This window comes from Castor canadensis, chromosome 15, assembly GCF_047511655.1.
Source record: "Castor canadensis chromosome 15, mCasCan1.hap1v2, whole genome shotgun sequence".
Lineage (NCBI taxonomy): Eukaryota > Metazoa > Chordata > Mammalia > Rodentia > Castoridae > Castor > Castor canadensis.
The window spans coordinates 44,699,500-44,726,110 of NC_133400.1; the positions used below are offsets into that span (position 1 = coordinate 44,699,500).

At 39.7% G+C, this 26,611-nt stretch overlaps 1 protein-coding gene across 1 annotated transcript; it reads left to right on the top strand.

Annotated features, from left to right (window-relative positions):
* Positions 1–1,142: 1,142 nt before the first annotated feature.
* On the top strand, positions 1,143–24,647 carry LOC109680603 (guanylate-binding protein 5-like). The gene is given in 9 exon segments (XM_074055389.1): positions 1,143–1,328; positions 17,799–17,908; positions 18,149–18,345; positions 21,952–21,993; positions 21,996–22,231; positions 22,982–23,194; positions 23,773–23,958; positions 24,075–24,177; positions 24,472–24,647. Coding segments are annotated over 9 exon segments (1,449 nt in total).
* Positions 24,648–26,611: the final 1,964 nt, after the last annotated feature.

Consider the following 26,611-nt stretch of genomic DNA (forward strand, 5'->3'; position numbering starts at 1 on the left):
TAGTTTAGGAAGGGGTTGGACTGGAAGTATGGTTCAAGTGGTAGAGTGCCTGCTTTGCAAGCATGAAGCCCTCAGTTCAAAACCCCAGTCCCACCAAAAACAAAACAGGAAGGGGTTGGACAAACACCAAAACTTAGTAGAAAGTATACTGTAGGTTGGTGACGGTCTGAAAAGAACCTTTTAAAAGGAAGTGAGAATAGAGGGAAGAGAATTGAGGAAGGAAGAGGACAATGACAGGATGGCCCTACATTCCTTCCCAGGATGACACGTGCCCAGGGTCCAAGGTGCAAGACTGGAATTGCAGGAGTAGAAGCCAGCTTGCTGAGGTGAGAATCTTGGTCCTTCCATGGATGGGTGGTGATGGGGAAGAAACTGGAGGGAGGTGGCCCTGTCTTGGTTGGAAGACATGTCTTTTAATTGGGTCATAGGGACCCAGGGCACCTATGGCAGGGGTCCACGGTTGACCTGAGCACATCAGGCTTGGGTGGATCCGTCCTTTACAGCTAGCCTAAGCTCCCATGCCACAGAGCTTTTATGGAAAACAGGCCTCTGTGTCATTTGGGCATGGAACTCACCAAGCAGAACAGGCTGCCTGGACCTCGCTGCAGTGCACAGGCAGCCTTGGTTTCTGCCTCTAATCCTGACCATGTGATGTCAGGGTGTGGATCCAGTAGCCTGGCTAGGGAGGAAAAGTTTTCCTGGAGGCACCTGGCAGTCAGTGTGCGCTTGCGTGTTTTGTTGAGGTTAGGAACACAGAAGCCTGGAAAACAGTCCCTGGTTCTCACAATGTGACATTTGGGGTCCTCTCCCATCTGATGGGAGATGTAATTCAGAGAAGGAAGTTGTCCCATTCAAGGTGTAGGGAATGTTCCTGGCTGATTTAAGTGTAAAGGGCTTGAGGTGTTTTTGTACTCAACACTTGAAAGCATTCCTCTCCTCCAAATAATTGGTTCCAGGTTGGGAATACTTTGGAACATGAGAGGAATGTCATGCCACTTCAACCTTGAATGAGCTGAGAAGGGAACATGGAGCAGAAAAGCAATCCCTAATTCAGAAGCTCTTATCAGTAGTCCACCATACAAGTGCCTGGAGACTGGAGGGGGAGGGGCGGTAGAGGCAGTGCTTAAGTGGTCTGACCAATCATGAACGACTTGGTTGTGAGGTCACAGTGGGATCCTAGCCCCTGGAACCTGGAGAGTGCTGAGGCAGCTCCTGCCCGGCCTGTTGCTATGGTAGCCTGGCCAGCCAAGCAGATAGAAACTGGAGGGAGCTGGCCCTGTCTTGGTTGGAAGACGTGTCTTTTAGTGGGTCCTAGGGACCCGGGGCACGTATGTCAGGGGCCCACGGGTGACCTGAGCACATCAGGGTTGGGTGGATCCATCCTTCACAGCTAGCCTAAGCTCCCATGCCACAGAGCTTTTAGTGTGCACAGGCCTCTGTGTCATTTGGGTGTGGAACTCACCACGCAGAACAGGCTGCCTGGACCTCGCTGTGGTGCATAGGCAGCCTTGATTTCTGCCTCTCATCCTGACCACGTGATGCCAGGGTGTGGTTCCAGTGGCCTGGCTAGAGAGGAAAATGTTTCCTGGAGGCATGGCACAGGTACCTGTTGATCTGACATAATTTCTTCTCTTGTCTGCAGAGCCCACTAAACCATGGGCAGTGAAGGTTTAAAGAAATTAACTTCATTCACCAGTGTTTCCGGGGATTCCTAAGTACGGGTTCTGCTGAAAGGTACTTTTCACAAATGAAAGCCCAGAAATTCACTTACCCAAAAATAGTTAATATTCATTTATCACAGCCACCCTGTGGGTGTCTTTATGAGTGGGGACGTATGTGTTTTAACATATTTCCTGGATCAGCGTCCGTTAGATACTCTGCTCCAAATAGTGCCAGTCAGGCATTCTTCATGAAAGTCAGTAAGTTTGGGTTGTTCTCCGCAATGCTATTCCCAGATCAAGTGTAATCAATTGTCTGAGGAGGAAATAGTCAGCGTTCATTGAGTATGGCCCGTGTATATCAGGCTATCGTGATGCATGTGTTTCCGTGCGTCATCTTCCCTCCAAAACTGATTACCATTCAAGTGATGGATTGAGGCCTTGACTCTAGATTAGGCTTTACTTGTTCATTGGCCTGAAGGTGGTAGTATGTCTTCTTTGCATGAACTTTGGTGTCACTTCGCATGTTTTTCTAAACTTGGTCCTTTCTTGAGAGCTGAAAGTGTCCCCTCATTAGCTCAAGGCCGGGATTTCAGCTATGGCAGGTTAGATTCATCATGCCTTGAATGCAGGCAGGGTTCCTGGGTTTTTGTGTGTGTGCGTGTGTGTGCACGCATGCGCGTGTGTGTGTGTGTTTGCGTGTGTTCGTGTGTGTGCTTGTGTGCCTGTCTGTGTTTCTGTGTGTGTCTGTCTTTCTCTCTGCGTTTAATATTTGTTGTATCTTCATGTATTAATTTCTTGGCTTTTTCTCATAACTTCTCATACTCCCAAATTTCTCACACTCATTGAGTATATCTGCTGCGTAGGCCAGCAGAAGTCTCCTTGAATCAAAATCTATCATTAATACGGTGGCAATCGATGCAATGAAAAAAGCTATGTGATGTTCAATGACTTCTGCTCTTGCTCACTGTTGTAATTAACACGATAGAATGGAAGCAATTCACGCCCAAGATAACAATTAGTGCATCCCTAATTTCAGTGTTTAGTGAATGTGTGTGTAATGCTTAGCAAGCATAAGGCCCTGAGTTTAAAGCTCTGTACCAAAAAATTATTAGTTAAAAAGGACCAAAACAAGCATTCCCAATCCCCTCAATCCCCACCCATGCTTATGCACTGCCTATGTGACTGTGGTGAATAATTTATTGTACCTTTCTCAGACCTTTGTAATGTACAATTATGCATAGCTACCTATTCATCCATATCTATGTACATAATCATGTATGTTTATATTCCTACAAAATATTCATGCACATATGAATGTGTTAAGGAGGAAATACTGAGCCTAACTTTAGAATTAGCCTATACTACTTCTTAAGCCTAATTTCTTTGTTCCTAATTTTTTTTAATTATGCAAGTTACATATGCACAAGGTAAAGCTTCTGACAGTATAGAATGAAAATGTATATTGCTTACCTAGAACTTGTTGTTACTGAGCTGAAATTTCAAAAACATATTGACTTACATCTTTTTAGTATCTGCCCAGTATTTTGTTGGTTGTTGTGATGATTTTGATCTTATCCTTTTTCTGTTTCCCTGTGGTGTTTTCAACAAATAAGTTAAAAATAAAGAAACCACTGGTTCCAGGCACAGTGACTCACACCTCTAATCCCAACTATTTAAGAGGCAGACATGAGAAGATGATGGTTTGAAGTCAGCCTGGGCATAAAGCTAGTGTGTACCCATCTCAAAGAACAGTGAGTTATGGTGGTTCACACTTGTAATACCAGTTAGGTGGGAGGTGTAGATAGAAGGCCTGCAGTATGAGGTCAGTATGGGAAAAAAGCCTGAGACCGTACAGAAAAATGATTAAAACTAAAAAGAATGGAAGTATGGCTGAAGTGGTAAAGTGACTGCCTAACAAATGTGAAACCCTGAGTTCAAACCCCAGTTCCAAAATTAAATAGTCAATTATTTCTCTCTTTTCTATTGCTTTTTTGTGCATATCATACATAGGATTTAATCTGAAACATCTGTAACCAAAATAATGTGATATTTTTGGAATCACAGACATGTTTCATTGCAATACTATAGATCATGTGTAGATCCAAACATATAATGTCTTTCATAAAAGTGTCAGGATAATGCAAAGGGGAAACAAACATTTTAAAATTATATGTTTCTAGAACAATGAAATGTATTCTGATATGAATAATGGAAAAATAAATTGCTACTCCTTCTCAAATCATATGCAAAAATTAACTGAAAACAGATCTATAAATTATAAATGTATACTTGAAAACAAAGTAGAAAACTCCTGAGAAGAAGCACAAAATTCTTTGTGACACTGGGTTAGGTAAATATCCCTCAGGTGGTCATGAGTGAGAATTTATGGACAGGGACAAGTGCTCAGTGTTAAATAGTACATGGACACGGCCCTCCTGCTTGTGCAACTTAATTGTGCTCTCTGAACCTCCTCATGCTGAATCTCAAGTATATACTGCACCTTGGTTTGTGAGACTGTTGGGTCTACACCACATTATGGCTTGATGTATCAAACATAAGTCAGTTTACAGTGCTCAGCTTTTGCCCCATGATCACATACTGGGCCATGGTCAGATGCTCAGTTTCCATCAAGCTTCACCAATATATCAATGGTAAGCATTGTGAATGGTACCTAGCAATCTTCTGCCTACAGACTTGTCTTGGTTTATGAGTAGTGTCTCTCCTAGTCAGAAGACCAACTCACTTTCCATTTTTCTTTTATTTTTGACATTTCAAATGTTTTTTATTTGAGATTCTCAAGAGAAAAAAACAGAAAAAGCTACCAATGTGATCAAATGTACAGTTCAAAAATGGCCTTTTGGCATTTAACAAGTATAAGAAAAAAAAACTAGTATCTTCCTGAGATGAAAGTGAAGGAATTTCTGCGTCTAGAGGAAGTGAATTCATGTGGTCCCCTTGAGGCTCCTGGCAGTCCGTGTGTGCGTTTGTGTGTTTTGTTGAGGTTAGGAACACAGAAGCCTGGAAAACAGTCCCTGGTTCTCACAATGTGACATTTGGGGTCCTCTCCCATCTGATGGGAGATGTAATTCGGAGAAGGAAGTTGTCCCATCCAAGGTGTAGGGACTGTTCCTGGCTGATTTAAGTGTAAAGGGCTTGAGGTGTTTTTGTACTCACCTCGTGAAAGCCTTCCTCTCCTCCAAATTGTGGGTTCCAGATTGGGAGTCCTTTGGAACATGAGAGGAATGTCATGCCTCTTCAACCTTGAATGAGCTGAGAAGGGAACATGGAGCAGAAAAGCAATCCCCAATTCAGAAGCTCTAGCCAGGAGTCTGCCACACAAGTGCCTGGAGACTGGAGGGGGAGGGGCCGTAGAGGCAGTGCTTAGTGGTCTGACCAATCATGAAAGACTTGGCTGTGAGGTCACAGTGGGATCCTAGCCCCTGGAACCTGGAGAGTGCTGAGGCAGCTCCTGTTGCTATGGCAGCCTGGCCAGCCAAGCAGATAGAAACTGGAGGGAGGTGGCCCTGTCTTGGTTGGAAGACGTGTCTTTTAGTTGGGTCCTAGGGACCCGGGGCATGTATGGCAGGGGCCCACGGGTGACCTGAGCACATCAGGGTTGGGTGGATCCGTCCTTCACAGCTAGCCTAAGCTCCCATGCCACAGAGCTTTTAGTGTGCACAGGCCTCTGTGTCATTTGGGCATGGAACTCACCAAGCAGAACAGGCTGCCTGGACCTCGCTGTGGTGCGTAGGCAGCCTTGGGTTCTGCCTCTCATCCTGACCACGTGATGCCAGGGTGTGGTTCCAGTGGCCTGGCTAGAGAGGAAAATGTTTCCTGGAGGCATGGCACAGGTACCTGTTGATCTGACATAATTTCTTCTGTTGCCTGCAGGGCCCACTAAGCCATGAGCAGTGAAGCTTTGAAGAAATTAACTTCATTCACCAGTGTTTCTGGGGATTCCTAACTACGGGTTCTGCTGAAAGGTGCTTTTCACAAATGAAAGCCCAGAAATTCACTTACCCAAAAATAGTTAATATTCATTTATCACAGCCACCCTGTGGGTGTCTTTATGAGTGGGGGCGCATGTATTTTAACATATTTCCTGAATCAGTGTCCATTAGATACTCTGCTCCAAATAGTGCCAGTCAGGCATTCTTCATGAAAGTCAGTAAGTTTGGGTTGTTCTCCGCAATGCTATTCCCAGATCAAGTGTAATCAATTGTCTGAGGAGGAAATAGTCAGCATTCATTGAGTATGGCCCGTGTATATCAGGCTATCGTGATGCATGTGTTTCCGTGCATCATCTTCCCTCCAAAATTGATTACCATTCAAGTGATGGATTGAGGCCTTGACTCTATATTAGGCTTTACTTGTTCATTGGCCTGAAGGTGGTAGTATGTCTTCTTTGCATGAACTTTAGTGTCACTTCGCATGTTTTTCTAAGCTTGATCCTTTCTTGAGAGCTGAAAGTGTCCCCTTATTAGCTTAAGGCCGGGATTTCAGCTATGGCAGGTTAGATTCGTCATGCCTTGAATGCAGGCAGGGTTCCTGGGTTTTTGTGTGTGTGCGTGTGTGTGCACGCATGCGCGTGTGTGTGTGTGTTTGCGTGTGTTCGTGTGTGTGCTTGTGTGCCTGTCTGTGTTTCTGTGTGTGTCTGTCTTTCTCTCTGCGTTTAATATTTGTTGTATCTTCATGTATTAATTTCTTGGCTTTTTCTCATAACTTCTCATACTCCCAAATTTCTCACACTTATTGAGTATATCTGCTGTGTAGGCCAGCAGAAGTCTCCTCGAATCAAAATCTATCATTAATACGGTGGCAATCGATGCAATGAAAAAAGCTATGTGATGTTCAATGACTTCTCTTGCTCACTGTTGTAATTAACTCGATAGAATGGAAGCAATTCACACCCAAGATAACAATTAGTGCATCCCTAATTTCAGTGTTTTGTGAATGTGTGTGGGATATCTGTATGAGACCATATCAGAAAAACAACATAAAGCTTAAAGGGCTTGAGGCATGTGTCCAGTAATAAAGATAATGCTTAGCAAGCATAAGGCCCTGAGTTTAAAGCTCTGTACCAAAAAATTATTAGTTAAAAAGGACCAAAACAAGCATTCCCAAGCCCCTCAATCCCCACCCATGCTTATGCACTGCCTATGTGACTGTGGTGAATAATTTATTGTACCTTTCTCAGACCTTTGTAATGTACAATTATGCATAGCTACCTATTCATCCATATCTATGTACATAATCATGTATGTTTATATTCCTACAAAATATTCATGCACATATGAATGTGTTAAGGAGGAAATACTGAGCCTAACTTTAGAATTAGCCTATACTACTTCTTAAGCCTAATTTCTTTGTTCCTAATTTTTTTTAATTATGCAAGTTACATATGCACAAGGTAAAGCTTCTGACAGTATAGAATGAAAATGTATATTGCTTACCTAGAACTTGTTGTTACTGAGCTGAAATTTCAAAAACATATTGACTTACATCTTTTTAGTATCTGCCCAGTATTTTGTTGGTTGTTGTGATGATTTTGATCTTATCCTTTTTCTGTTTCCCTGTGGTGTTTTCAACAAATAAGTTAAAAATAAAGAAACCACTGGTTCCAGGCACAGTGACTCACACCTCTAATCCCAACTATTTAAGAGGCAGACATGAGAAGATGATGGTTTGAAGTCAGCCTGGGCATAAAGCTAGTGTGTACCCATCTCAAAGAACAGTGAGTTATGGTGGTTCACACTTGTAATACCAGTTAGGTGGGAGGTGTAGATAGAAGGCCTGCAGTATGAGGTCAGTATGGGAAAAAAGCCTGAGACCGTACAGAAAAATGATTAAAACTAAAAAGAATGGAAGTATGGCTGAAGTGGTAAAGTGACTGCCTAACAAATGTGAAACCCTGAGTTCAAACCCCAGTTCCAAAATTAAATAGTCAATTATTTCTCTCTTTTCTATTGCTTTTTTGTGCATATCATACATAGGATTTAATCTGAAACATCTGTAACCAAAATAATGTGATATTTTTGGAATCACAGACATGTTTCATTGCAATACTATAGATCATGTGTAGATCCAAACATATAATGTCTTTCATAAAAGTGTCAGGATAATGCAAAGGGGAAACAAACATTTTAAAATTATATGTTTCTAGAACAATGAAATGTATTCTGATATGAATAATGGAAAAATAAATTGCTACTCCTTCTCAAATCATATGCAAAAATTAACTGAAAACAGATCTATAAATTATAAATGTATACTTGAAAACAAAGTAGAAAACTCCTGAGAAGAAGCACAAAATTCTTTGTGACACTGGGTTAGGTAAATATCCCTCAGGTGGTCATGAGTGAGAATTTATGGACAGGGACAAGTGCTCAGTGTTAAATAGTACATGGACACGGCCCTCCTGCTTGTGCAACTTAATTGTGCTCTCTGAACCTCCTCATGCTGAATCTCAAGTATATACTGCACCTTGGTTTGTGAGACTGTTGGGTCTACACCACATTATGGCTTGATGTATCAAACATAAGTCAGTTTACAGTGCTCAGCTTTTGCCCCATGATCACATACTGGGCCATGGTCAGATGCTCAGTTTCCATCAAGCTTCACCAATATATCAATGGTAAGCATTGTGAATGGTACCTAGCAATCTTCTGCCTACAGACTTGTCTTGGTTTATGAGTAGTGTCTCTCCTAGTCAGAAGACCAACTCACTTTCCATTTTTCTTTTATTTTTGACATTTCAAATGTTTTTTATTTGAGATTCTCAAGAGAAAAAAACAGAAAAAGCTACCAATGTGATCAAATGTACAGTTCAAAAATGGCCTTTTGGCATTTAACAAGTATAAGAAAAAAAAACTAGTATCTTCCTGAGATGAAAGTGAAGGAATTTCTGCGTCTAGAGGAAGTGAATTCATGTGGTCCCCTTGAGGCTCCTGGCAGTCCGTGTGTGCGTTTGTGTGTTTTGTTGAGGTTAGGAACACAGAAGCCTGGAAAACAGTCCCTGGTTCTCACAATGTGACATTTGGGGTCCTCTCCCATCTGATGGGAGATGTAATTCGGAGAAGGAAGTTGTCCCATCCAAGGTGTAGGGACTGTTCCTGGCTGATTTAAGTGTAAAGGGCTTGAGGTGTTTTTGTACTCACCTCGTGAAAGCCTTCCTCTCCTCCAAATTGTGGGTTCCAGATTGGGAGTCCTTTGGAACATGAGAGGAATGTCATGCCTCTTCAACCTTGAATGAGCTGAGAAGGGAACATGGAGCAGAAAAGCAATCCCCAATTCAGAAGCTCTAGCCAGGAGTCTGCCACACAAGTGCCTGGAGACTGGAGGGGGAGGGGCCGTAGAGGCAGTGCTTAGTGGTCTGACCAATCATGAAAGACTTGGCTGTGAGGTCACAGTGGGATCCTAGCCCCTGGAACCTGGAGAGTGCTGAGGCAGCTCCTGTTGCTATGGCAGCCTGGCCAGCCAAGCAGATAGAAACTGGAGGGAGGTGGCCCTGTCTTGGTTGGAAGACGTGTCTTTTAGTTGGGTCCTAGGGACCCGGGGCATGTATGGCAGGGGCCCACGGGTGACCTGAGCACATCAGGGTTGGGTGGATCCGTCCTTCACAGCTAGCCTAAGCTCCCATGCCACAGAGCTTTTAGTGTGCACAGGCCTCTGTGTCATTTGGGCATGGAACTCACCAAGCAGAACAGGCTGCCTGGACCTCGCTGTGGTGCGTAGGCAGCCTTGGGTTCTGCCTCTCATCCTGACCACGTGATGCCAGGGTGTGGTTCCAGTGGCCTGGCTAGAGAGGAAAATGTTTCCTGGAGGCATGGCACAGGTACCTGTTGATCTGACATAATTTCTTCTGTTGCCTGCAGGGCCCACTAAGCCATGAGCAGTGAAGCTTTGAAGAAATTAACTTCATTCACCAGTGTTTCTGGGGATTCCTAACTACGGGTTCTGCTGAAAGGTGCTTTTCACAAATGAAAGCCCAGAAATTCACTTACCCAAAAATAGTTAATATTCATTTATCACAGCCACCCTGTGGGTGTCTTTATGAGTGGGGGCGCATGTATTTTAACATATTTCCTGAATCAGTGTCCATTAGATACTCTGCTCCAAATAGTGCCAGTCAGGCATTCTTCATGAAAGTCAGTAAGTTTGGGTTGTTCTCCGCAATGCTATTCCCAGATCAAGTGTAATCAATTGTCTGAGGAGGAAATAGTCAGCATTCATTGAGTATGGCCCGTGTATATCAGGCTATCGTGATGCATGTGTTTCCGTGCATCATCTTCCCTCCAAAATTGATTACCATTCAAGTGATGGATTGAGGCCTTGACTCTATATTAGGCTTTACTTGTTCATTGGCCTGAAGGTGGTAGTATGTCTTCTTTGCATGAACTTTAGTGTCACTTCGCATGTTTTTCTAAGCTTGATCCTTTCTTGAGAGCTGAAAGTGTCCCCTTATTAGCTTAAGGCCGGGATTTCAGCTATGGCAGGTTAGATTCGTCATGCCTTGAATGCAGGCAGGGTTCCTGGGTTTTTGTGTGTGTGCGTGTGTGTGCACGCATGCGCGTGTGTGTGTGTGTTTGCGTGTGTTCATGTGTGTGCTTGTGTGCCTGTCTGTGTTTCTGTGTGTGTCTGTCTTTCTCTCTGCGTTTAATATTTGTTGTATCTTCATGTATTAATTTCTTGGCTTTTTCTCATACTCCCAAATTTCTCACACTTATTGAGTATATCTGCTGTGTAGGCCAGCAGAAGTCTCCTCGAATCAAAATCTATCATTAATACGGTGGCAATCGATGCAATGAAAAAAGCTATGTGATGTTCAATGACTTCTCTTGCTCACTGTTGTAATTAACTCGATAGAATGGAAGCAATTCACACCCAAGATAACAATTAGTGCATCCCTAATTTCAGTGTTTTGTGAATGTGTGTGGGATATCTGTATGAGACCATATCAGAAAAACAACATAAAGCTTAAAGGGCTTGAGGCATGTGTCCAGTAATAAAGATAATGCTTAGCAAGCATAAGGCCCTGAGTTTAAAGCTCTGTACCAAAAAATTATTAGTTAAAAAGGACCAAAACAAGCATTCCCAAGCCCCTCAATCCCCACCCATGCTTATGCACTGCCTATGTGACTGTGGTGAATAATTTATTGTACATTTTCTCAGACCTTTGTAATGTACAATTATGCATAGCTACCTATTCATCCATATTTATGTACATAATCATGTATGTTTATATTCCTATAAAATATTCGTGCACATATGAATGTGTTAAGGAGGAAATACTGAGCCTAACTTTAGAATTAGCCTATACTACTTCTTAAGCCTAATTTCTTTGTTCCTAATTTTTTTAATTATGCAAGTTACATATGCACAAGGTAAAGCTTCTGACAGTATAGAATGAAAATGTATATTGCTTACCTAGAACTTGTTGTTACTGAGCTGAAATTTCAAAAACATATTGACTTACATCTTTTTAGTATCTGCCCAGTATTTTATTGGTTGTTGTGATGATTTTGATCTTATCCTTTTTCTGTTTCCCTGTGGTGTTTTCAACAAATAAGTTAAAAGTAAAGAAACCACTGGTGCCAGGCACAGTGACTCACACCTCTAATCCCAACTATTTAAGAGGCAGACATGAGCAGATGATGGTTTGAAGTCAGCCTGGGCATAAAGCTAGTGTGTACCCATCTCAAAGAACAGTGAGTTATGGTGGTTCACATTGTAATACCAGTTAGGTGGGAGGTGTAGATAGAAGGCTTGCAGTATGAGGTCAGTATGGGAAAAAACCATGAGACCATATAGAAAAATGATTAAAACTAAAAAGGATGGAAGTATGGCTCAAATGGTAAAGTGACTGCCTAACAAATGTGAAACCCTGAGTTCAAACCCCAGTTCCAAAATTAAATAGTCAATTATTTCTCTCTTTTCTATTGCTTTTTTCAGAGAATAAAATTCCATCCATATCATTTATCATCCTTCTGCCCCATAAAAACAAATATTTTTCAGAACCCACATATGAAGCCATCAGAAACACATACTGAGTTAAATCTTAGTACATACTCAAATTTCAGCACTTAATGCTAAATTATCCATTAAGTCTAACTAGCAATTATTTTCACTTCCTAAAAAGAATAATCTCATTTGGTAATCAAAGATACATAACTGTGATAAATGTCCTTGCTCTTGGATGTCAACTAAAATATTTTTATTCTATTTAGCTTTAAAGTATTGTCATTGTTGAAGACACTTGCTATTTATGATTTAAACTGATATATTTTTGTTCAGAAATGAGATTTTTGTAATACCTCTGCTAATTTTTGAAATATGTTCTTCTAGATATAGTAAAAGAATTATTTTATAGTGCAAAACCACCCAAAAGTATTAAAATAAAAATAACTAAATATATAACTACTCTAACCACCTCCTAAGATTTTAAGCACTTTATAGTGTTGACCAGGTTGGCAAAAGCAAACTTTGCGACTCAAGGGTCGCAATATGGAGTCAGTCCCTGAAAGGTGGGTCCTCTCTTCACATTTCAGTGCCTGGTCAGTTCCCCCATCCAGATCTTGTAGCAGTGCAAGTCTACTTGGCTTGGCCAGACATCGTTGCTTCACTTCTGGACTATCATCTCCAAGGTTTGCCAGAGTTTGAAGGCACCTCCACATAGGGGAAATATGGATAAAATCCATCTTAGCATCCCTAGTGCTGAAAATCCAGGGAGGACACTGTGGATGCACCCTTTGAATTTTATGAAAGGAAATACACTTTTGCCTGTTTTACAGGGCCTGTCCAAGGTTTGAACTCTGCTGCTTGAATTTGAGACAGGGAACTGATTATGCATAGTGACTGTCAGTCACTCCTCAATACAATGAGCTATATCTAGCCACACAAGCCTGATGTGTAGCTTTCTCTGAGGTTTACATCTGTTGTAGATAGCAGTTCTCCAAATATTACCAACATCTGACCATTTGACATTGACTGCAATGCATACATCTTCAATTGGTTGCCATAAGTAAGGAGGGAGCCCCTTTTGTGCAAGCCCAGTGCCCTTCAACTTGGCCAATTACATTGTATCTTTAGCCTCCAGCTGTGACATAAGATCCATACACTTCTTTCCCCGTAATAAAAACATCTTGTGTACTAATCACACAAAGCTCTGTGAAGTGAGGTCCATCAGGATGTTGCCACCATCTTGCTCAGCAACTCTGTGTATCATGTGCTCCATAAGTACTTTTTTTTTTTTGGTTGAAGGAAGGAAATAAAATCCTGGACTGGGGAAAATAAGAAAGGAGAAATTAAACTAGATATTAGAAGATGTATTCATGCCAGTGAAAGACTTAATGTACAAATAGACAAGGGCTAGATTCAACCAAAATATCACAGAACCAGGCTACAAAGCTGGCTCCTTTGCAGTGAAGTTTCCAGAACAATGAAGACTTGGTAAACAAAATCCTAATTCCCTATATTTTGCCACTTTTTTTCAATTCAGATTAAAGTGGAAAAAGCCAAATATGCATTTTCTCCAACAATATAACTTATAATCAGAACAGAGCTGGAATCGTTGCCTTCATTCTCTATACTGCTTCCCACTATCCTGCCTGTCTTTCTGCCTCTATGAAAGCAAAGTATGAGACTGAAAGCCTCTGTGCATTCTCATTAGCAGATGTATTATTTCCAGAAGAGGCATGAAAAATGCCAACAATTTTCTTGGAAAGCAATATTGGAACATGAGCTAGTTTGATGCACAAAGTATAAGTAATTGACATTACAACCAGTAGGGCAAGTGATCTAGCATTTGTTCTTAAATTCCACACTGAAAATCTCATGATGATTTATTGTCATTATGCATGTATTTCAGTAACTTGTGCTTTCAATATTTAAAAATATCTTCATTATAGCCAGGCATCAGTGATTCACACCTGTAACTTAGCTACGTTGGAGGCTGAGAGGAGGAGGATTGCAGTTCAAGGCCAGCAAACAGTTCACAAGTCCCCATTTCCAAAATAACACTAGTAAAGCGGACTGAAGGCATGGCTCAAGTGTTACAGCAATTGTTTTACAAGTGTGAAGCCCTCAGTTCAAATCCCAGTCCCACCAAAATAAATAAATAACTGCATTATACAAAAACTAGTTTTTGCATTAAAATTTTTTGGTAATATTGGGGTTTGAACTCAGGCCCTTGCACTTGATAGGCAACCACTTCATCAGTTGAGCCACACCTCTAGCCATTTTGCTTTAGTTTAAGTTTTAGCTGCAGTCTTCTTTCTTTTTGCCTAGGGATGGCCTGGACTTCAGTTCTTCTATTTGTGCCACCCCCATAGCTGAGTTACAGGCTTGTGAGACCATGCACAGCATATTTTCAGAGTCTCACTGATGTTGTCTGTGATAGCGTTGAACTTCAATCCACCCCTTTCTGCCTCCCATGTAGCTAGGATTTAAAACACTGGGTCTTCTAAGACAATGTAGCAAGGACAAGGCATAAAAGACCAATGTATATATATTGTATATGCCAATATTGTATAGACCAATATGTGTGTGTATATATATATATATATATAATCTTGTGCCTATCATACATATGATTTAATCTGAAACATCTGTAACCAAAATAATGTGATATTTTTGGAATCACAGACATGTTTCATTGCAATAATATAGATCATGTATAGATCCAAACATATAATGTCTTTCATAAAAGTGTCAAGATAATGCAAAGGGGAAACAAACATTTTAAAATTATATGTTTCTAGAATAATGAAATGTATTCTGATATGAATAACGGAAAAATAAATTGTAACTCCTGAAAAGAAGGGTTGTTTGCAGGTCTACTTGAGAACATGATCACAGAGTGCAGGCATGTGGGATAGAGTTAATAGGAAAAGAAAGAAAGTTGATAAGAGAATTGGGTATCAGTGGGACACTGCTGTGACACAGCTATTCAGTTCCACAGGAACCTTTTGAGGAGTATTGATTTTGTTTAACTGAGGTTGTTGCTGTATTAGCTGAACATGGACCACAAGTAATTCCCTGGTCATCCACTGTGCACCTCCATACCTCCACAATGCCAAAGTAACTCTAGTTTTTCATTGCAATCAGGGTAAATTACAACCACTAATATTCTGTTTATATATTGCACTTTAAAAATTATCCTCAAATACAGTGGTTTAGAACAACAAGTGTTTTACCATAGGTAATGATATTCATTGTTAATATCTCAAACAGGAAGACAGATGAGATAGCTTTTCTCTGTGAGCACATTGTGACCTTTCAGAAAATTAGTCCTCAAAAGTATGTGAGGTGTTCACTCAAAGCGTGTGTGCTTCCAAATGGAAGAAAACTAACAGGCACTTGGCAACATTGCAAAAGATGTCAAAGCTCTCTTTCAGTAACAACATGCAGTTCTGGAAAATCAGGCCAAATGCATCCAACCAGGCAACACTCAGGAAATCCCCTTAATAACTACCTGTTTGCTGAATTTGCTTCTTACTTTCAGTTTACTGTGTGAACTTTTAGAAAACCCCTTGATTCTGGCTTGCTTGTATTTACTGATCAAGTTATCTGCAAGGGGGTGAAGGGCACGGAAGGGAGAAAGGAAGTCCTTAGGATTGGATGAAGATATATATCAGAACCCATCACAGCTGAACTAAGGCACAACTGCTAGAATTCTTACAAAGCCCTCTTCAAACAGCTTTCTTCAAGCTTTTAAAAGATCTCTGAGGTTGATCTTGTTGTTAAGGTAAGATGTGGCAAGGGTAGGCAAAGATTTTGAGATTCAGTTAGTTTTAAAAAGATTCAATCAGGATAGAATGGAGCTTAACCTGCTGAGCTGTATCAGAGCTAGGATTCCCAACTGTGTGTTAATCAGACCTGCAGCAGAGTTTAAGTGCTGGCTGCTTTTGCCTCTTGCCAATTTAGACACAAGCATGGGCCGGGAATAAAATGAGAATCTTAAGTGTCTTAAATCTGTTTTTCCCATTGTCATTGTATGACCTGTGGGATTCATAACTGGCATTTACCTTTGTCTGTGATAAAACCTCATTAAGCTGCTTCAAACTGCAGCCTGAAAATTCAGAGCCATGATTGTTTTATGTTCATGAGAAAGAACAATGAATGAGTTGTAGTATAACCAGCTTGCTGACATTGTTAAAGACAAAGCAAAAGGAAACAGAAAAAGTTGAAACTCAGAGTAAACAATGAAGAAGTTTCACAGAAAAAGTAACATAGTTTAAGCCATAGGTAGTTCCTTGAAGGTGGTTCTCTTCCTTTAGAAAGTCTTTGGTTTTTTTCCTTCCTGGCATTCACTCACTTGTTATCCCTTTTGTGTTGAATTTGTTCTCTACTACTCCTCTGTCTCTCCTGGGTTAAATATGGTCAGTTCTTGTAATTTACCATGGCAAATGCTTCATGCACCTCATACTTAATAGATTTCCATCAATCTCCTTGATAAACACCTTTTCCTTTTCCTCCAAACTCAAACACAAAGCTACACAAAAGAAAGCAGAAGCAAATAACAACAACAGAACATAAAACCTAAGCTAAACTCATGTGGTTGAAAAGAGATTTTTTTTTTCTGAAAAACTCCATAACTACACTTATGAGCATTTTCTCTTACGTTTCTTATCAGCTTTCTTCTTTGTACTTTTCTCCTGAAGCCCTTATTTTCTAAGCCAGCAGGTACACTGATATAAATACATATTTATTTACTTCCATTTTTCAAGACTAGACTGAAATGTTGAATGAAATGCCAATAATATACAGTTAGCTAGTTGCAGTGCTGAGATTGGAAATCAAGCCTAGCTTGCCACAAGGACAAATGTGAATTTTCATATGGGTTTTGTTCCATACTTGCATTATTTTTTACTTACAAAAGTTATAGGGCTCTGAGTCACAGAAGATGCAGCCTGAATGTGTATCACAGATTGAGTTACGAATGGCAGAATAAGAGTATGTATGTGACTCAAACACATTAGTATGCAAAGCAGGGTTGGCACTTCTAAAAGCATTAAAGATGCTCTCCAGAACCATGTGGTGATGTGTAAAATATTATTATTAATATGGATACATAATGCTAATGTTATTCGAGATGAATTTAAAAACTGAAGACAAATTAGTTCTCTCCCCAATAGTGACATCAAGGCAAAACACTTTATAAGACCCCCATATCTGCTTATAGATTTGGCTCATCTTTGTCTTTCTAGCTAATTATTGTCACTGCAAGGTTCTCACATCTTTATAATCCAAAATCACAAGGCCAGATGCCAAATCACACAGGCACAGTCTTGTTCTGAGGCCTTTGCCTCAGTTCCTTGGAGTTTTCTCACAAGGCCAAATGCCAACTCAAACAGGCAGGGTCCCACTCCTGGCTCCAACAATAATTATTCAATAAAATAGATATATGTATTGAGTATTTAGGCCAATTTTGTTTTAGTCCCTGGAAAACTTTTTTTTAAAGTATTCCAGTTTCTCCATTAGTTTGACTATGCATGTTGCAAATATCTAACAATAGTTGTAAGAGAGACAAGAGTGTGAACAATGTACGGATCACTATAAAATTACAATTAGCAAACTATACAAAGTTGGTCTGTATGGACAGGCAAAGTGGCCCATGCCTATAATACCAGCTACTCAGGAGGTAGAGATCAGGAGAGTTGAGGTTCAAAGCCAATCTGGGCAAAAAGTTAGTGAGAACACATCTCACCTAATAAGCCAGACATGGTGGTGCATACCTGTAATCCTAGCTATAAGTGAAGCATATATAGAAACATTGCAGTCCAAGGCAGACCCAGGCAAAAAGGTATAAATCTGCATCTGAAAAATATCCTACAGGAAGGGCTGGAGGTTTTGCTTAAGTAGCAGCAGAGTCGCCCAGCAAACACCATGGCCTGAGTTAAACCCCAGTATCACCAAAAAAAGGATGAGTAAGAGAGAGAAAGTGAGAAAGAGAGAGACAGAGAGAGAGAGAGAGAGAAAAAAAGGAAGGAAAGAAGGAAGGAAGGAAGGAAGGTAGGAAGGAAGGAAGGAAGATCCATATGGTCATTTTTGTTATTTCAGACTTGTAGGTCAAGATCCTATTTTTAATTATTGTTCACTGGGAATGCCTTGGAACATGACTTATCTTCTGGCTCCTAGGTTGATGAGAAGAATGACACCAAAATCTTCGCACTGGCAATCCTTCTGAGCAGCACTTTTGTTTACAACACCATGAACAAAATTGAACAGGGAGCTACTGACCTTCTGCAGTATCCTTCTGTGGTCCAGAATGGCATCAAAGCTAGAGAAAACTCACTAGCAGTACATCTGTAAGACTTTGTGAATTATATAAATGAAAATGGAGGAAGTACACATTAGCCCTCATGTGTTGATGAGAAAATGTTGAGTTGGCTAAGTGGTATAGGGAAGTAAAAGTTTAGGGAAACCTGGGGTACAACATGGGTAAGATGCAGTTCTACTTCTTCCAGTTTTCCTCAATTACATCTTAGCAACATGACAGAGCTGACAGATCTGCTTGGGACAAGAAACTCCCCTGACTTTGATGGGATTGAAGATGATGCTGACTTTGCAAGCTTCTTTCCAGACCTAGTGTGGACTCTGCGAGATTTCTACCTAGGCCTGGAAACAGATGGACAGCTCATCACAGCAGACGAATACCTGGAGAATTCACTGAGGCTGAAACCAGGTAATAGCTCTTCAGTTTTGGAAAGAGAGAGAAAAGTGACCCAAGAAATGACCTCATTTAAGTAGGCAGCTAAATGTGTCATTTTCCATATTTACCCATCCAGATCTCCTACAAAATAAATAATATTATCAATTTAGAATGAACTAATAAATTCAATATTAAATTGTACTATTCCTCTGTTCTTGAAGTAAATTTCTCTCCTTTTTTCCTTTCTCTGAGGCTTATAAACACAATAAACTAAGTAACATCAGGAGAAAGGAAATTTATTTAATGTCAATAGATTAAAGTGAATGTAAATTCTATACTAAGTAAATCCAATTTTTCCTTTTCCAGGTAAAAATCAAAAAATTCAAAATTTCAACTTTCCCTGTCTGTGTATACAGAAATTCTTTCCAGTAAAGAAATGCTTTATCTTTGATTCACCCACTCACTGGAAGAAGCTTGCCCAGCTTGAAACACTGTATGATGATGAGCTGGATCCTGAATTTGTGCAGCAAGTGTCAGAGTTCTGTTCCTACATCTTCAGTCATTCCAAGACCAAGACTCTTCCAGGAGACATCAAAGTCAATGGCCCTCGTGAGTTCCTTTTAAGAATTTTCTTCCAGCTGAATGTAAAGAAAGAGAGAAACAGGAATCTCCTTGTAATAGCAGTGTTGATGAATGCATAAGGAATTAGCACCATGTAAATCATAGGTACCAGGTTTATAAAGTTATAGTGGATATTAAATATATTTGTAGTGTTGCTTTTAGTAATGCCTTCAAAGGACCATAATAAAAGTAAGATCAAGTTAAAGAAGTTTTATCCATAAGTGATCCACACAAGTTGACAAAATTTGTTCAACAAATATAGTAAATTCTTATTATATGTCACAGACTTAAGGTAAGCAAAGCACACAAGTTCCCTTTAGAAATAGAAATTGATTAATATAAATATTGAACTAAGACCCAAATTGTCTAGAATCTACAAGATGTGTAAGCAAATTTCTTGCTTTATTTTTTCCTGAAAACCCTTTGTATCTCAGAACTCAGTAAATAATTCTTCTATTCTAGAGGGAATTTGCCTCCCTCTCTGTAAACTGATAAGTAAAACAGGGGAGTTCCAACAAATAATGAGGATACTTGACTAAATTCTTCAATTTTCTCTTTTACAGGACAGAGTACATTTCATACCACCCTCACCAGAATAAAATAGGGAGAAAGGGAAATTCTGAAGAAAATGAAAAGCTGAGGAAGAGGGAAAGAAGGGAAGATTAAAGAGGCAAAGGCCTTTAGCCTTCTGAACATGAATATACATGTTTTATTATTCTGCTTTATGTTGTGCTAAGTAAGGGTACATTGTAGCATTTACAAAGGTTCTTACAATAATATTAACTATATCATACTTGAATTTACCACCTCCACCATTCTCCTTTATCCACTCCCATTCAAGAAATAGTTTCAACAGGGATCTTTTTTTCCATTTACATTCATGTTTACACAGTATTTCCCTATATCCACCCTCTTAAACCCTTTCCCCATGTCGTCCTTCCCACTCTCACTGGTAGTTATCCCCCCCACCCAAGGGAGGACCTGTTCCACCTTCTTTTTCTCTGATTTTGCAAAAGAAATCATACTTTTGCTTGTTTAAGATAGCTACACAGGGAGTTTCCTTGTGGCACTTTGATCTATATATGTATTATAACCTGATTTCGTTCATTTCCTCTATTTTTCTTCTTTCTACTCTAATCCCTTTCTTATGGGTGTTTCAAACAGTGTAAACATTCTATATTCTTTCTTGTATCTAGACTACATCACCCATATTCATCTTAACTTTCTTCTTTTACCCTCCCCATCTCGTTTGTGACCTCCCTTAGTCTGTCCTGTTTTCATAATATTACTACATTTGTATTAGGTCTATATTCTGCGTATAAGAGAAAACATGCAGCTTTTGGCTTTCTGAGCCTGGCTAACTTCACTTAAGATGATGTTCTCCAGTCCATCCATTTATCTGCAAATGAAAAAATTTCATTCTTCTTTGTGGGTGAATAAAATTCCATTGTGTGCAAGTACCATATTTTCTTAATCCATTCTTCAGTAGTGGGGCATTTTGGCTGTTTCCATAGCTTAGCTATTGTGAATAATGCTTCAATAAACATAGCTGTGCAGGTACCTTTGTTGTAACCTGACATACATTCCTTCAGATATATAATTTCACTAAGAGTGAAATTGCTAGATCTTATGGTGGTAATGCTTTTAGTTTTTTTGAGGACCCTTCATATTGTTTTGTACTAATTTACTTTTCTACCAGCAGTGTATGAGGATTCTTTTTCTCCACATCCTTGCCAACATTTCTATTGTTTGTGTTCTTGATAGTAGCCATTCTAGCAGGAGTGAAGCGGAATCATAACATGGTTTTGATTTGTTTGTCTTTATGGCCAAGGATATTGAGCATGTTTTCATGTTTTTCAGCCATTTGGGCTTCTTCCTTTGAGAAAGCTCTGTTCAGTTCTTTTGCCCATTTCTTCACTGGGTCATTGAATTTTGGGGAGTTTAGTTTTTTGAACTACCTGTATATTCTGGTTATCAAACCCTTGTCAGATGTATAGCTGGCAAAGATGTTCTCCCATTCTGTGGGAAGCCTCTTCAATTTAGAAATCATTTCTTTTTTGTGCAGAAGCTTTGTAATTTCATGTAGTCCCATTTGTCAATTCTCTTTCTTAGTTGCTGAGCCATTTGAGTGCTATTGAGGAAGTCATTGCCTATGCCTAAAGATCTTTCACATCTTTTGTTAAATTTATCCCAAGGTATTTTATTTTTTTGAGGCTATTGTAAATGGAATGATTTTCCTATATTCTTTCTCAGTCTGTTCATTATTGGTATATAGACAGGCTACTGATTTTTGTAGATTAATTTTGTATCCTGCAACTTTGGTGAAACTGTTTATGGTGTCTTGGAGTTTTTTGGATATTTTAGGTATAAGATCATGTTGTTTGCAGATAGGGATACTTTGACTACTTCCTTTTCAATTTGAATTTCTTCTTCCTGTCTTATTTCTCTGGCTAGGAATTCCAGTACTATGTTGAATAACAGGAGAGAGTGAACACCCTTGTCTTATTCCTGAAATTAAAGGGAATGTTGTCAGTTTTTTCCCCATTTCTATGCTGTTGGATATAGGCTTGTCTTATATAGCCTTTATTCTGCTGAAGTACATTCTTTCTATTCCTAGTTTCATCAGAGCTTTTATTGTGAAAGTATGTTGAAATTTATCAAAGTCTTTTTCTGCATCTTTTGAGATGATCATGTGGTTTTTGTTTTTGCTTCTGTTAGTTTATATATGCATGACTTTTGTAATCACCTCCTTAGTTCTCCATGGAGAAGGGTGAAGTGTGGGCAATCTCATACATCTTGAGATTTCCCCTTTGTTCTTCTTTGAGCACTGTCTCTTCTCCCAAAGAAGGAAAGACATGACTATTTAATCAAATATTATCACAATGAAACTTATCTTGCAATTTGAATACTACCCAGAATACTGAAAAGTTTCAGGCAATGCATTGTTAATATTCTCAGAAGTATACATCACTGACTCTTTCTCTGCAAATAACAAAAGCATGCCTTCTCTTTGTATAGGTCTGGAGAACCTGGTGCTAACCTACATCAATGCCATCAACAGTGGGATCTGCCCTGCATGGAGAATGCAGTCCAGGCCTTGGTCTAGGTAGAGAACACAGTTGCAGTGCAAAAGGCCATGGACCACTATGAGCAGAAGATGGATCAGAAGGTGCAGTTACCCACAGAAACCCTCCAGGAGCTGCTGGACCTGCAAAAGGCCTGTGAGAGAGAGGCCATAGAAATCTTCAGGAAGAATTCTTTCAAAGATGAGGACCAAAGTTTCCAGAAAGAATTAGAAGTAATTATTTTTTGTTCTATTTTCTTGGTATTAGGTTGGTAGCAGGCAAAATATTGCTGTATGGTAAAATAAGACTAATTTTAAAAAGCAATTCCTACTAGACTGGAAAATGATAATATTCACTTATATGCCATGTTATCACTTTTATCCTGAAAACCAGCAAACAATTATTCTGGGCCCTATAGATTCTGAAGTTTTCACACAATCAAACCGTTCTCACTTTCACCCTGCTATCCTATAGGCTAAACTCAAATCGATCTTATTTCCTTGAAAACTCATATTTACAAGGTATTAACTTTAATTTTAATTTATATTAATCCAACAGTAAAATTGCCATTTGTATATACTAAAATTTGATGAGTTCATTAGTGATAGAGTAAGCTGGTATCATTTAAGCTAATTATTCAATTCTATCTTCACAACAAAGGTAGAAAATCAATGGAGCCAAAAATGCTATAAAACATTAAGTTTTATTTAAAATTGGGGTATGAGGCTAGAGGTCTATGCTCATAAGATCACATCTATAGCAGAAATAACAACTCAAGGATGCAGTTTCATGAAATTTCTAAACTAAATATAAATGTCATTTTTCAAAAAGTATCATCCCTGGAACTTTTTCAGTTTTTGTGGGATGGATATAGATTTAGTTATATTCCTCAGTTTCTAGAAAAAAAATGTAGATTCTTTCTGCAAAAAATGTCCAGAAATACTGCTGTGTTGCTAATATCCCCATCATTTTGTTTCTTTAAGACTCAGCTACATGCTAAGCAAAATGACATTTGTAAGCAGAACTTGGACACTTCTTCAAATCATTGCTCAGCCTTACTTCAGGATATTTTTGGTCCTATAGAAGAAGCCGTGAAGCAGGGGATTTATTCTAAGCCCGGAGGTCACACTCTCTTCCTTCAGAAGACAGAAGAGTTGAAGGCAAAGTACTATCAGCAGCCCAGGAAAGGAATCCAGGTATCCCAGTGTTATCAATCAGTATGGGATACAGCTGAGGCCTCTTTAAAAGGCCATTAATGTCAGAAGAAAGATAGGTACACAGACACAGAGATGATGTTTTTGTAGCTTTTGACTGTGCCAAGGAGTTACTTTCACTCTGAATGAACACACATGGGAAAATCATGTGACTGAACTGATGCTGTAGCACAGGATTTACATGTTAACAGAGATGTGGGATTAAACTGAACCATGACTGTAATCACCAGACTTCTATTGCAGCCATCAATGCTCATAAGCCACAAAGGACCTTTTGAGCTACACAGGACAGAATACCAATAATTGAAACTAATCTAAGAAGAAGCAATAATTGATTAGCTTATATAAACTAAAAATGAAAGGCTTTAATTTAGTTTCAAGTAGAGATACATTCAAGAGCTCAAGCAATGTCATTAGTTTTTCTTCTTTTTCTTTCCAACCCCCTACTTCATTGTTTTGTTTTGTTTTTCTGACAATTTCAAGCAACTGCACTCTGCATGGCAACATAGACAAAACCAAACTGTGCAAGTTTAACTAGTCTTGATTGCCCTGTGTCTTAGGAGAGAGAGTGTCTCTTCCTCAACATCCATGTTAGTCTTCGAAACACCCAAGTTGCAGAATTTTTTCCACCTGTGAGCAGGTCCATTGCATCCAGTGGCCTTAGGACCTCTGATTGTCCAGCCCAGCATCATGCCCACACCTGCAACAGGAGAGGCTTAGTGGACAGTTCCACAGCTCAGGAACAGGCTGAGCACCTCCTGGGAGGAAAATACACTCACTGGGAGGAAAAAGGAAGTATAGATGTTTACAGTGTTGTGAATTATCATTTTTCAATTCTTACTGTATGTTTTGGGGTTCACAGGCTGAGAAAGCTCTACAGAAATACCTAAAGTCCAAGGAGTCTGTGAGTGAAGTGATTCTACAGACAGACCAGGCTCTCACAACCAAGGAAAAGGAGAAGGAAGGTGAGAAGAAAATGAAAGGTGTGTAAGAAAGACAAGAAAGTTCTACAAATTTAAAATTAGTCTTTCCTGGTCCATCTAAGACACTAAACTTGAGCAAGAATGGCAAAGATGCTTCTGAGCTCAAGGTCATATCTGAGTATGGCATCCTCAGCTGCAGTATGGTTACCTGGAAGGGAAAAAACAACCCCAGAGAATTTATCTGTTGAGTTGGAACAATAAAAAACAAGAATGGGGGCTCATAGAGATGGGACATAATAATGCTGAAGATATTTGTCTTTTCTCCTTTCTCCTTAGCAGAACATGTGAGAGTGGAGGCTGCAAAGGCTGAAGTACAAAGGTTGGAGGCAATTTGCAGGTACAATCAGCAACAGATGGAAGAGAAAAGGAGACTCCATCAGCAGCAAGTGAGGCAAATGGAGATAAACAGAGCAAACTTTCTGGCACAGCAGCAGACGGCCCAGGAGCAATGAATTCGGGTGTTTATCAGTTGTTTCCCATCAGGATTTTACTCAATCTCCCTTGTGTATAAGAACAAAAGCTGAACCACTAGCAAAGGGAAAGAGAAAGTCTAATGTTGTGACTCAGAGCAAGGACTCTATAGCCAGAGTGCTGGGTGTGAATCCAAATAACATCTTTTACCAAACATAGGGTTTTCCTGCTGTATCTTGCTTTCTTTCCTCTTGTGTAGAATGGAGACAGTGGTGATACATAATTTTTAAGGTTATTATCAGAACTAAGTGCACTGATGGTTGTGTTCACAGTGATGTGTGCACAAAGTAATCACAATAAATTATTAAATAAAACTAAGGCATTTCTGCACCACAGTAGTCTTTTCTGTCAGCATGTTAATATCACTGTACAATCTTGTGCCTTGAGCATAGATACCTTGTTAAATCAGTTTCATGTCGCTGTTTTTGCTGGTGTCCTTCTCTTGGTCATCTCTGTTCTGACGGCCTTTAATTTGCAATTTGTTTCATCCAGTCCTTTCATTTCATCAGCACTTTTGTCAGCACTCAGTCAGCAGTAGTTTAGATTTCCCATTGTCCAATGCCCTGTGCATTCTCCTCTCTTTAATCACTGTGAAGCAGAAGCATTGCACCCCCAGTTTTCAGATGAATGAGTGACGTTCAGAAGGTTCACTAAATACTAATATCACCCAGTCTAGCAAATGTTCAAAACTGCCTTCCCAGCCAAACGGGATCTCCTGTGTCACCTCTGCTGCATACCTGGTATGGTGCTGCTATGCAAGCACCTTTATGAGTGAGGCAACTCTTCCACTGCCTACCAGTCTACCTGCAGGCATTATCGTCTGTTCTTTTCTAAAGAGCAATGTGGGCAACTTATGAGTTTTGGTCTCCTTGATCTTTCCTTCTACTTCTCCCAAAGGTGAGGTGAGCTGAATCATATCCATCCTCTAAGGCTCAGACACCTCACATGACTTTGAATGTCACCTAGACCTCTTCTCTTAAAAATGCATCTAGCATTCTCTTATGTGTAAGTGAGAATTGAAGTCAAGATGTGACTAAGATTTCTCAAATAAATTGTGTTGTACAAAGGAGAGGGAACCTTGGAATAGAGTTCTGGTGTCACAAACATTTCAGGGATTGAGACATGATGTACCTGGAGCTGGAGAAAGGTGGGGGATTACAGAAGTTTCTGGATGTACATGTATGAATGAGAGGTGTCCATTGCCACTGTAGATTTAAATAAGTAAGAACAAGTCAATGATTTAGGTGGTCAGAAAGAAACTGGTTGTTATTTTTTTGCAAAGATTTATAGTTTCTATTTATCACCCATTAGAAAGAAGCTGAAAGAATCAAAGCGATCCAAGAAGAACAGATCAGAAGACTTCAAAATCAGCACGTATATCTCCTACAGTCTAATACTAACTCATCAGATGATCCATGTGTCATACTCTAAAGTGCTGAACATCACAGCTTGCTTTTCTTACTCTTTTTTTATTGAAGACAACAAAGAACAAGAAACTATAAAACTCAGGACAACAGACATCTCAATAGTTCTAATACCTCCTGTCTAACTTCCCATATTTGTCTCAGAGTATTACAAGTTACAAAGGGAATGTTAACCACATGGGCTCAGGTGGGCATTACTCTTACTGGTGGGCATGTGCTATCACAGGAAGCTGTCACAGACACCAATTGTATAATGGAGTCCACATGCATTTCTCAGCTGAGTTGAGGCCACTATTCATGGTCAGTGACCAACTCCTCAGCAATATCAGTCAACCATCTATGTAGAGAAGTTCCAAGCTGAAAGCAAATGATGTTCTGATGAAGTAGAGATGCTTTAGAAGATGAATGGGAAATACCAACATGGAAATTGTCATAGGCACATGGGCTAAAGAAAAATCCTTTTCTTTTTTCCTTCACCTCCCCAAGGGTATAACTTAAATGGACATTTTTAATGAAACAAG